Genomic DNA, 11096 nt, shown 5'->3' with positions numbered 1-11096 from the left:
GGGGGGGTGGGGGGCAGAGTAAAAAGGATAGTAGGACACAAACTTGGGATAATTACAAAGTAACAAGCATTCTAATTGAATCATATTAATATCAATGGATCTTAAATACTGATGAAATTGCACCTTAGTTTGAGTAACACTACAATGCCACAATTTGTTTGGTATATTCCCGCTCTGTTTGTGAGTTAACTCAAATATTTGATTCCATTGAATCGTTAGAAAGTGATGGATTTAAGCTTTCATGTTTGTGCGAGTTTAGCGTCTAGACAATTTTGTTGTTTTGCAGGAGAAAGGATCTAAAGAAATTGCTCTTAAGTCTATGGGCAGAGCCATTAGCAAAACAGTAATGATAGCTGAATTAATAAAGGTGCGCGCAGCATGTCTATGTGATTTATGTCCACTTACTGAATTCTCTTTGAAAGTATTTTTTTCAATAGCATGTAGTATCTAGTTTCTGTTTCCAATTACTCGATCGATAAAGCATGTAATCTTTATGCATCAGAGGAAGATGGTTGGCCTTCATCAGATCACATCGATTGGTTCAACTGATATCACTGATACGTGGGAACCTTTAGAAGAAGGACTTCTTCCGTAAGATTAGTCCATCAAGTAACTTTTTTCTGGTCTGGGATGTTTGCTCAATAAGTTTCTTTATTTATTAACTAATAATATGCAGGCTCGAGACTACTCGTCATGTGTCCGTCATAACAATTATCCTTTCAAAGGAGGAGTTAGATACCTCATCAGCCGGGTTAGTAATCATGATTTATAGTATAGTATAGTATAGTATATCAACACTGCATTTCGTGCTCTTCCTTTTCTTGAATTGGTCATGACCACCGTTTAGTAAATGTTCGATCAGTCAATCAACTATGCCTCATCACCATACTAGTAGAATCTGGACTATGGTACAATTGGCATTATTACTTATAATGATTAATACTACTCCTATTAGATTTGGCCATCTGGTTTAATAGTTCAAAACAATACCTCTAACAGTATGTCTAATCGTTCTTTTGATAAGAACTAGTATGTGTTAGTAATATTGACTCATTTGTATAAGATACTGTTACTGTTTCTTTTTTAACATCTAGTACTAGTATATACTAAATTTACACTATCTGATTGTCCAAAAAGGCAACTACAAGTAACTGTCCATGAAAAGTGGAATTGGTAACCTGGAAAATAAGGCAAATTACATGCTACAACAGCTTAAAATACGTTGATGTGAAAATGCTTTACATTGTTTTGTCAGTGTATATAATTTAAATCCATTTCTGAACATCCCGGTTGGTACGTGTAGCAACTATGGATATCATGAAGTTGCAGATGGTGTAACTATGTCTTTGTGCTTGCATTTCTTGTTATGCCCCTTTTAAGACACATAAATTGTCTCATAAGCAGTCGAAATTTGCAGGTATCAGCCACCTATTCCAGCAGATCAAGTCAGACCACTGACCGAACATGATTATGGAGGAGGTACACCATACATTGGTTTTTCATTAGGGAACATTTTTTTTTTTCATTATCTTTTTAAAATTCTTGAATTTTCTCATGAAGAAGGTGGTGACTGGTGCGGCTTGAACATAATGTTTATTTTGGTTATTTTATCTCTATCTATATGTAGCTCCTTATTTTTTATTATGTTATGAATTTCCTTCTTTTCCTAGGAGCCTTAGAGTAACTGGTACCGTTGTTGCCTTGTGATAAGAGGTCATAGGTTACGTTTGAGTTGTGGAAATAGCCTCTTACAAAAATGCAGGGTAATGCTGCGTACAATAGACCCTTGTGGTCCCACCTTTCCCTGGACTATGCACATAGTGGGAGCTTAATGCACCAACTTCCTTTTTTTGTCTGCTTCTTTTCCTACACATCTTGGTTTACTGTGTACAGGGCGTTTTAATGATGGTGTGCCTGGAAATGGTGGAGAGGGCGGATGGAAAGGAGGTCGTGGATATAATGGTAGAGGCCGAACTGGAGGAAGAGGTCGTGGTAATCGTGGACGTGGTAACAACTATGGTGCAGTAGCTGGTTCAATGCCCATTCAAGGCCAGGGTATGCTACAATCCTTTTTCACCTAAGATACATATATAGTACTACTAACTTTTCGTGTAAAACATATTGGTTCTGCTATATATATGACACCAACGTCTTATCTTTTAACATGAGATCGGATCTCTTGCAGGTCGGGGCCAAGGCCAAGGACAGGGACAAGTACAGGGACGAGGTAGAGGTCGTGCTCAGGCTACTAAATCAAATGATCCTGTTCGGGCATCAGTTGCTTATGTCTGAAAGTTTAGGACAATTCACTTGCTGTTTTTACAATGTGTCCATGCTTGTGTTCTTCAAAATCTAACAGAAACTCAAGTCCAATACTCCTCTCATTCTTTTAGGGTAAGATATGACTTGTGATCGTGCAAACGATCAAAATGATCTAAGCTAATAAATGAACAGGTTAAGCGAGTCATGTTTTTTTTCCAATGAGTTGATTTTGACACACCTACTTCTCCTTGTGGATTTGATCTGTCTTTGTATGTCGTTTTACAAATTGAACATATATACTTTTACAATTTTTAGGAAATTTAATTTATGAGCCTATCATTTATTTTAATTTCTAGCAATATCATTTTTATTAGTTTTAAAATACCACGTGAAGTGATTAAACTAAACTTAGAGAAAAAGAAGTACATAAATTAGTTTAATAAATTTCTTTTATCTGGAGGTGATAAGAGATAAGCTATTATACATTTTGTTTTTCTTTAGCTTTATTCAATTTCTTCCCAGTAGAAATATTTTTTGCTACTCAAAATTATTTTACATTATCACCTCCAAGAAAATAAATTATATGTTATGTTAGTCTTAGTTGTTGTGCTGCGTAAACCACGAGGTCGGCAAAATTAAACTGTTAGAGGAAAAACTAATACCACTTTTTTAATTTAATAAGCTTTTACATGCTACTATATGGCTAAAACTAAAAGTACTTCACTATTTCAACTCTACTGATTAAAATATTTTTAAGTTGACTTGAAGCTTTTTTTCTATAATTTACTTTCCATGAGGATTAAATTAAAGAAGAAATCCAAATCTAGCGGTAGCTATTAAGAAATAAGTTACATATTCTAGCGATACCTATTAAGAAATAAGTTATTTATATTTAAATTAACCCAAACGAAAAGCAAATATATAATACTAGTACAAGAGCTGTTAATTTTGGCTTGGTTTCCCACTTGGAAACATGAGGCTTTTTTTCCTTTTATAAATACCAGTCCATAAATCATTATGTCCACTGTCCAGCATTCCCACAAAGCCAAAAAAAATTAGGCCTTTGGTGTTTGTTTTTTTTTCAAGAAAAAAAATGAGATCCTCATTATCCAACACAATTTTCATTACTCAGTTTTTGATCTTTATAACTATTTGTTTTGATCAACATGTGTTTGCTAAATCTTATCTAAATGCTTCTGAAAGACATTCAATTAATTCAATTTCACTTGAAGCATTTTCTCTCTTAAAATGGAAAGCAAGTCTTGAAAATACAAGCCAAACACTCCTTTCCTCTTGGTTAATTACTAGCAATAGTACTAATCCTTGTCATAATTGGTGTGGCATTTTTTGTGATAATATTGGAAGAGTTAATCAAATGAATCTTGCAAATTATGGGATTAGAGGTAATCTTCACCATCTAAATTTCACTTCTTTTCCTCATCTTCAATTGATTAACTTTTCCAGTAACTCACTCAATGGTACACTTCCAAAAAACATGTTCAATCTTTCAAGATTAAGTTTCCTATATTTGAGTTACAATCAATTTGATGGAGTGATTCCACATGAAATAGGGCTATTGAAGAATCTCAAGCAGTTAGACTTGTCGATAAATCGTTTTATTGGCTTTATCCCTTCATCTATTGGTAACTTGATTAAACTTGAGTTGTTATTTTTATCAGGTAATGAACTCTATGGCCCTGTCCCTTCAAGTTTTGGTAACTTAAAATCCCTTGTGCATTTGTGTTTGCTTAGAAATAAACTCAATGGATCACTTCCAAAAGAGTTTGAAAATCTTACACATATGCAAACTTTTCAAGTAGCAGAGAACAATTTTTCTGGTCATTTGCCACAAAATGTGTGCCTTGGTGGATCACTTGCTAAATTCATAGCATATGACAATAAATTTATTGGTCATGTCCCTAAAACCTTGAAAAATTGCTCTACGCTATCAAGAGTTAGGCTTGATGGTAACCAATTGTCTAGCAATATATCAGAAGCTTTTGGTGTCTATCCAAGTCTAGTTTACATGGATTTGAGTCACAATAAACTATATGGCGAGTTATCGTCACAATGGGGCTTTTCTCATAATCTAACAAGTTTGAAGATCTCCAAGAACAACTTGTTTGGTGCCATACCAGTTGAAATAGGAAATTTGATCAAACTAGAAATGCTTTATCTCTCTTCAAATCACTTGACCGGCGAAATTCCTAAAAGTTTAGAGAGGCTAACTCTCTTGCTGGAACTTGATTTACATGAGAATAGAATTTCAGGAGAAATACCTATAGAAGTGGGGAAGTTGTCTAAACTTACAAAACTTGACTTAGGTGCGAATAATATGAGTGGAACGATTCCAGGAGAAATAGGAGATTGTAGGCAGCTTTGGTACTTGAATTTAAGCAAGAACATGCTGAACACAACTATTCCTTCTAATTTAGGTAACTTGCACTCTTTAGCCTATCTTGATCTCAGTTATAACATGCTCAGTGGTGAGATACCGTGGCACATAGGGAGTTTGAGAAGTTTGGAAAGAATGAATCTTTCGCGTAATAACTTGTCTGGTTCAATCCCGCCTAGTTTCAATGAACGCGTTAGTTTGAGGTCAATTGATATATCTTGCAATCAATTGGTTGGTCCCCTTCCCAAGATCGTGGCATTTCAAAATGCATCGCGTGAAGAATTAAGAGATAACAAGGATTTATGCAGCAATGATCATACTGGTATGAGACCTTGCTCTTCATTGAGGAAAAAAGAGAGAACAAGTAGAAAGCTTATACTGACCTTAACTCTGTCTCTAATTTTGGTTGCCTTGCTTCTACTTGTGATTACTTGTATACTTTTTCGAATGAAAAGGAAAAGAAATAGAAGTATTCAGCTTAGAGAACCATCCAGAAATTCTTTTTCAGTTAGGGGCTTTGATGGGAAAATAGCACATGAAAACATAATTGCAGCAACAGAAAACTTTGATAGCAAATATTGCATTGGGAAGGGAGGACATGGAAGTGTCTATAAGGTTGAGTTACCATGTGGTCAAGTTGTTGCAGTGAAAAAAGTTCATGCTTTAGAAGATGAAGAATCTGATGACAACTTGATCAAAAGCTTTTCAAAAGAGATACAAGCTCTAGTAAACATCCGCCATCGGAATATTGTGAAGCTTTATGGGTTCTGTTCACACGCGCGCCATTCATTCTTGGTTTATGAGTTGTTGGAAGGAGGAAACTTGTCACAAAACCTTAGCAATGAGGGTAGAGCAAGAGATTTAAATTGGCTCAAGAGGGTTGATATTGTCAAGGGGATAGCAAACGCGTTGTGTTACTTGCATCACGCGTGTTCACCTCCTATAGTTCATAGAGACATATCAAGTAACAATGTTCTCTTAGATGATGAAGGCAATCCCCATGTTTCTGATTTTGGTACTGCTAAACTCTTAAGGCCTAACTCCACCAATTGGACATCGTTTGCTGGAACTCTTGGCTATGTAGCTCCAGGTATTTAGTCTTCTTTACTTTCTAAACTTCGTGTTAAGTCAAAATCAGACAAACAAATTGAAACAGTAACTAGGAATTCATTACTTCAAAATCGTTCACTCTTTCACACAATTTTCTAATTTGTTTGTAGAGCTTGCTTACACAATGAAGGTAAATGAGAAGAGTGATGTTTACAGCTTCGGGGTGCTATCACTAGAAGTTATTCTAGGTCATCATCCAGGTGATATTATTCAAGCTATATCATCATTTTCGCCAGCATCAGGAGTGAATGGAACGCTGTTAAAGGAATTGATTGACAAACGGACACTAGCTCCTGGAAAACAAGAAGCAGAAGAATTGATCAAGATCACAAAACTAGCATTCGCGTGTCTTCATCAGAGTCCTCTAGCTCGGCCAAGTATGAAGCAAGTTTGTGCATCTTTATCAAAAGAAAATTGGCCTTCAAAAGGCTTGTTCTCCACTGTTACATTAGGCCAGTTGCTTGAACCAACACTACTAAGATGTTGATTTTTATTTTTATTTTGCATACCTTTACATTACTGTATTTGTTAGTATATGAATTCTAAGTGTTGTCAAACATTTTTGACAAGAAATACAAGATTGACGATGTTCGATTGAAGAAATTTCTGAACAAATTTTTAGAATTTAAAATAGTTGACAATAACATAGATTGTCGTGTATCAAGATCAAGAACTACAAGTCATTATTCATGATCTACTTAGTGAAGGTATGATTGTGATTCTCAACAATGTTCCTGAAATGGAAAAGAATTTGATATCTACATCAAATATGTTTTTGTTTATAATAAGGCTGTAATTAGCAAATATAATATGTATTGAGAGACTTTTCAAACTCAATATAATTGCAATTGATATGAATAAAATGATTTTAATCCTAGCAGATAGTAGGAGGAGTAGGAGAAAGTATGCTCATTATATATAATTGAGTATAGACAATCTTACAAAAGAATACATAATCTTATAAAAATGAATATATTATAGTTCATAAATAAGATATTAGAATATTTGTAGATATCGTATTGATAAATCATAAATATTTTATGTTTTTTTTATAAATAAATATTTGCGTATACATATAAAGACTCACTAGTAAACATTAATATTTAATAGTAACTAGCTAGCTAGTTTTAAATTCTTTCACATCGTACAAATAATCTTCTCACGCCAAATATAAGTTGTTGTTTTTTTTGTAAAATTTGAAATAATAGGTTTGTTTCTTACCCCCTCCATTTCATATTAATTGAATTGTTGAGGTGTTTCACACCCTTTAAGAAAAGAAGATTAAGACATAAATTAAGCTTAACTTTCCATTTCTACCCTTATTAATTATTATCAAAATTATGATTAAAATAACTAAACATTAATTAATAATTAATTCCAATACTAACTAATGAAGGGTAAAATTGAAAAAACATTCTAAAAGTAGTATTGAAAATTAAACAATTAAATTAATTTTAAAAAATGTATCAACAATTTAATTAATATGAAAATGAGGAGCAGATAAAACTTATGGATCAAATTTTAACATTTAAAAATAAATAAAATCAAAATCATACTTATTTCAAATCACATATCCAAATGTCAATTAAAATCATGTGGCATCTCCAAAATAGTACAGTATGATATTAGCCGTAGATTAGGGGGATGTAGTTAGATTAGGTGGAGACGCAAAACAGAAAATTATGAGTTGCATTAGGGCAAAATATTATAAAGCATCGCCGTCAGAGTCTTCTATTAAATCCATAACCCTTCACCTCCTTTCTTCTCATAGCAGCTGCTCGTAAGTTTTCACCCATCTGAATGGCGAAAACTTTTTTTTTTTCCTATTTGTTTTTATTTATTTATTTGGGTTATGAGAAGATAGTTTTGTTACATATTTTTTCTTCTAATGAAGAAAATTGTGGAGAATGATGAGATCTTTGCATATGTGCAAACGCAGCATCGCCTAATAAGGCGATGCAGTGAGCGGCACTTTCCACACGAGATTTCTGACTCCCACTTCTTCTTTTTCCTTCAAGAAAATAGTGATTTCTAACATTCTCACTACTTTTTATCAATGTTTTAATGACAATATGAAAGGAATTAAAAGAAACATTTAGCTTTACGGTTAAGTTTGGAACTGGAACAAAAGTTGTCCATTTTAATGGTGGTTTTTGGGTGAAGCCACAAATTATGCTCAAAACAAAATTTAGATAAACAAAACATATTAACATGTTATCACAACATTTACATATCTCAGTTGTATGAAAAGAAACAAATGATTTCTCAAGAAATCTTCCAAGTTTGGATGAAAAGTAGAGTACTTTTTGGGTCTTTAAGGAAAATAAGTGACTTTTATGGATTCCGAGCAGGTATCCGATATCCACGTTGGATTAGATCTGAGTTCGTGCCAGAATGTCTCATATTAGGTAAAGTGCATCCGACTTCATATCTTTTGGTTAAGTATGAAGAGTATCACTCCACCATAATCTTTTGTTAAGTGAATTTTACTTGTTCTTTTGTGGTATAAAAAATAATTACTATGAAAGGTCAAAGCAAGGAGATAGAGGGATTAGGGCTGTGCACTATTTGGATTAAATCGAAAAATTAAATTAAATTAATTTTTTATTTGAATTGGTTTTTAGGTTTGATTTTGGATTTAGAATATACTTTGTTTAGTTTTTTAGTTTGGTTTTGAATTTAAAAAAATAAAAATCAAATTATATATATATAATATATTAATTATTGATATAACCGAATAATCAAATTGAAAAAAGTTGAACCCAATAGAGGAAAATCAAACTAAACTAAATTTATTTTGGATCAGTTTGGGTTACACTTTTTCAAACTCAAAAAATCAAAAAATTTAAATCGAATAGTATAAAATCAAATTGAAAAATTGAATGCATACCCATAAGAGGGATGGTTGGGATGAGAGATGTGAGAAATAATCAAGTTTAATTAATTAATACAAATATTTAACATTATTTTCATACATATCAAACGGGTCTCTTAACAATGTGGAAGGACATTAGAACCAAAGGCGAACCCAGGATTGGAAGACGACGGGCACTGCTAAAAGTGAATGTGAGTTAGTGAAGCAATACATAAATATAAATTAAACAAAATTTAGCATAGTTCAATCTATTATTTGATGGTTTTGACCCTTAGTGTACACTTTGAGATGGTTAGTTAGAATCTCGCTTCAGGTTTTTTATTAGGCCTTTTTTGTAAAAACAATTAAAATTGACAAAAAGAAAATAAAACAATAAAAATTGAACTCGAGACACGCAAGTTGCTAAGATGCTCAACGGCGAGGTGTTGGACCACTATACCAACTCAACTTATGTGTTTTAGGGTGCACATTTAATTATATAATCCTTGTTTATGAATATACACACATATACACAATAACAAAATTCAAAGTGAACGGGTGCACATGCACCCACACCCTAAGAGTGGGTCAACCTTTAACTAGAATTAATACCTAAACAAGATATTGTCAATTCATATGTTGAGAAATCATCATGTGATTAAACTTATAAATTTACAAGATGATGAGTTTTATAATTGACACATGAAGGATTGTTGAATGAGATAGAAGGACAAGTATCAATATTGTGGCTTTGAATAGCTTTGGTAAACTCTGTCATGTCCATGGTTCTCCAATTCAATATGTAAAAATAGTTGTGACAGCCAAACCAATTACTATTAGAAAAGTTGTTGGATATGCCATCAACAATGGATGTAATAGAGTGAAGATTCTAACTGATGCAAAAAAATGTTGTTGATATAATTTGGCAATGAGTGATTAGTTCATGAGAGATAGAAGTGATGCGTAAAGATATTTCAAAAAATTTAAGCATGTTGAATCATGTCAGATTTATATATACTCCTAAATGTTTGAATACAATAGTTAATAGTTTGGCTATTTGTTAATCACACACATCTAATTAAATAAGTGTGAGTAGCTCTTTGTCGTCATTTACCTTTTCTACTGACCTAACAATATTGACCATATGTCTGTTTTTTTATTCCCCTAGTTACTCCCTATGTATTTTGACATCCACGTAAATAGATTGTTGCTTTAATGTTCCTTGGAAAAAATCCCCTTCCTTCGTGCCCTAATATGCAAGACCAACAGTACTTTTGTTGTGCCCGACCTTGCTGCTTGTGAGAACGACAAAGTTGCGTCTTCGTTTTTCCTCTCTTGGATCTGCAAATCGTTCCTCTACTTGTGCAAAAATGACGTCTTGTTGTTTCTCTTCACATGTTGTGTCTGTCTATTTCTTGAGTTCGTTCGTCCGATTAACTCACACTTATTATGATGAAAGTATTTTTTTCCCCTACGCTTTGTTGTCTTCGCCAATTTTCTGCCCAATTTGGTAGTTTCTGTGTCAAACAAAGTGAAAAATCAGATACTTCCTTACAATATTGATTATGCTATTACGGTCTATGTTACCATTTCTTTTTATAGTGGTCTATATCCTAGCACGGACACTCCCCTAATAGTATGATACTTAGAGTACGTTTAATACGAAATGTTAAGTTTCGTAGAGAGGGAAAAAATACACATAAGTTGATATGTGACCAATAAATTTGAACAATTTAATACAAAAATCTTGACTACTGGCTAGTGTAATGCATGAAAGATTGATTGGATACTATCCATTCCAATATCAACTTCTCAAACAAATTTTATTAAAGGCAAAGCGAAACAATGTTCAACTAATTTATGAGATTATCAGAGACATCAAAATCAACTGGACATGGCAAATATCTATAACAGACTTAGTTGCCTTTTTTTTTTCTACCTAAAGAAACTAAAGGAATAGTATTACTAGTACTGAAAACTAAGAGACAACTTTTAATTATCTAGTGCTAATTTTCTATTTTGATTTATATGTTTCATAACCTCATATCTAATATCGTGTCATCAGTAAATTGAAAAGATATGCCGTGTCTTATTTAATTGCCTCTTCCCAATAATTCTCTAATTTACTTTTACTTCTACTTAAATTCACTACGGATAATATTTCACATCTCCAAGTTGATTTATCTATGCATTCCTTTTCATATATCCAAATTATTTCAACCTAACTCACCTTATTTTAAATATATCTAATTTTATCTCTCCTAGTAAGTATGACCACACATCTAGTTCAAAATCATCATTTTTCACAACTCTCGTCTTATGAAGATGATATTTTTTAAGGAGTCTCTCAAAGTTCACATTAGTTTTTTTTTTTTTCTATGTTTTTGTTTTAATCATTCAGCTGATGCAACTAATATTTTGGCCTTGGTATTGTTAGATATATATATATATTTTTTTTTTTTTTTTTTTTTTTTT

The 11096-nt window shown here is 32.8% G+C and overlaps 2 protein-coding genes across 2 annotated transcripts in view; both read left to right on the top strand.

The window, feature by feature from the left end:
* LOC102587675 (protein FAM98B-like) overlaps nt 1-2292 on the top strand; it is a 3780-nt gene extending 1488 nt beyond the window's left edge. Inside the window, exons 2-7 of the mRNA XM_015303439.1 lie at nt 287-367; nt 503-591; nt 677-751; nt 1418-1479; nt 1894-2055; nt 2186-2292. Of these exons, the coding sequence (XP_015158925.1) occupies nt 287-367; nt 503-591; nt 677-751; nt 1418-1479; nt 1894-2055; nt 2186-2292 (576 nt within the window). The remainder of the gene's footprint in view (nt 1-286; nt 368-502; nt 592-676; nt 752-1417; nt 1480-1893; nt 2056-2185) is intronic.
* A 1345-nt stretch (nt 2293-3637) lies between these two features.
* Nucleotides 3638-6254, top strand: LOC102587357 (probable LRR receptor-like serine/threonine-protein kinase At4g08850). Its single transcript, XM_006363385.1, has 2 exons — nt 3638-5747; nt 5878-6254. Exons 1-2 carry the CDS (start codon nt 3638-3640, stop codon nt 6252-6254), a joined length of 2487 nt encoding a protein of 828 aa, XP_006363447.1.
* Nucleotides 6255-11096: the final 4842 nt, after the last annotated feature.

This window comes from Solanum tuberosum, unplaced genomic scaffold (assembly GCF_000226075.1).
Source record: "Solanum tuberosum cultivar DM 1-3 516 R44 unplaced genomic scaffold, SolTub_3.0 scf00434, whole genome shotgun sequence".
Classification (NCBI taxonomy): Eukaryota; Viridiplantae; Streptophyta; class Magnoliopsida; order Solanales; family Solanaceae; genus Solanum; species Solanum tuberosum.
This window is presented reverse-complemented; position numbering and strand designations above follow the sequence as displayed.

What these genes read in the sequence shown, in the direction of transcription:
- LOC102587357 (XM_006363385.1), top strand. Translation starts at nt 3,638, where the DNA reads ATGAATCTTGCAAATTATGGGATTAGAGGTAATCTTCACCATCTAAAT. An exon ending in TCTTGGCTATGTAGCTCCAG is followed by an intron (nt 5,748 to 5,877) that starts GTATTTAGTCTT and finishes ATTTGTTTGTAG; the next exon opens with AGCTTGCTTACACAATGAAG.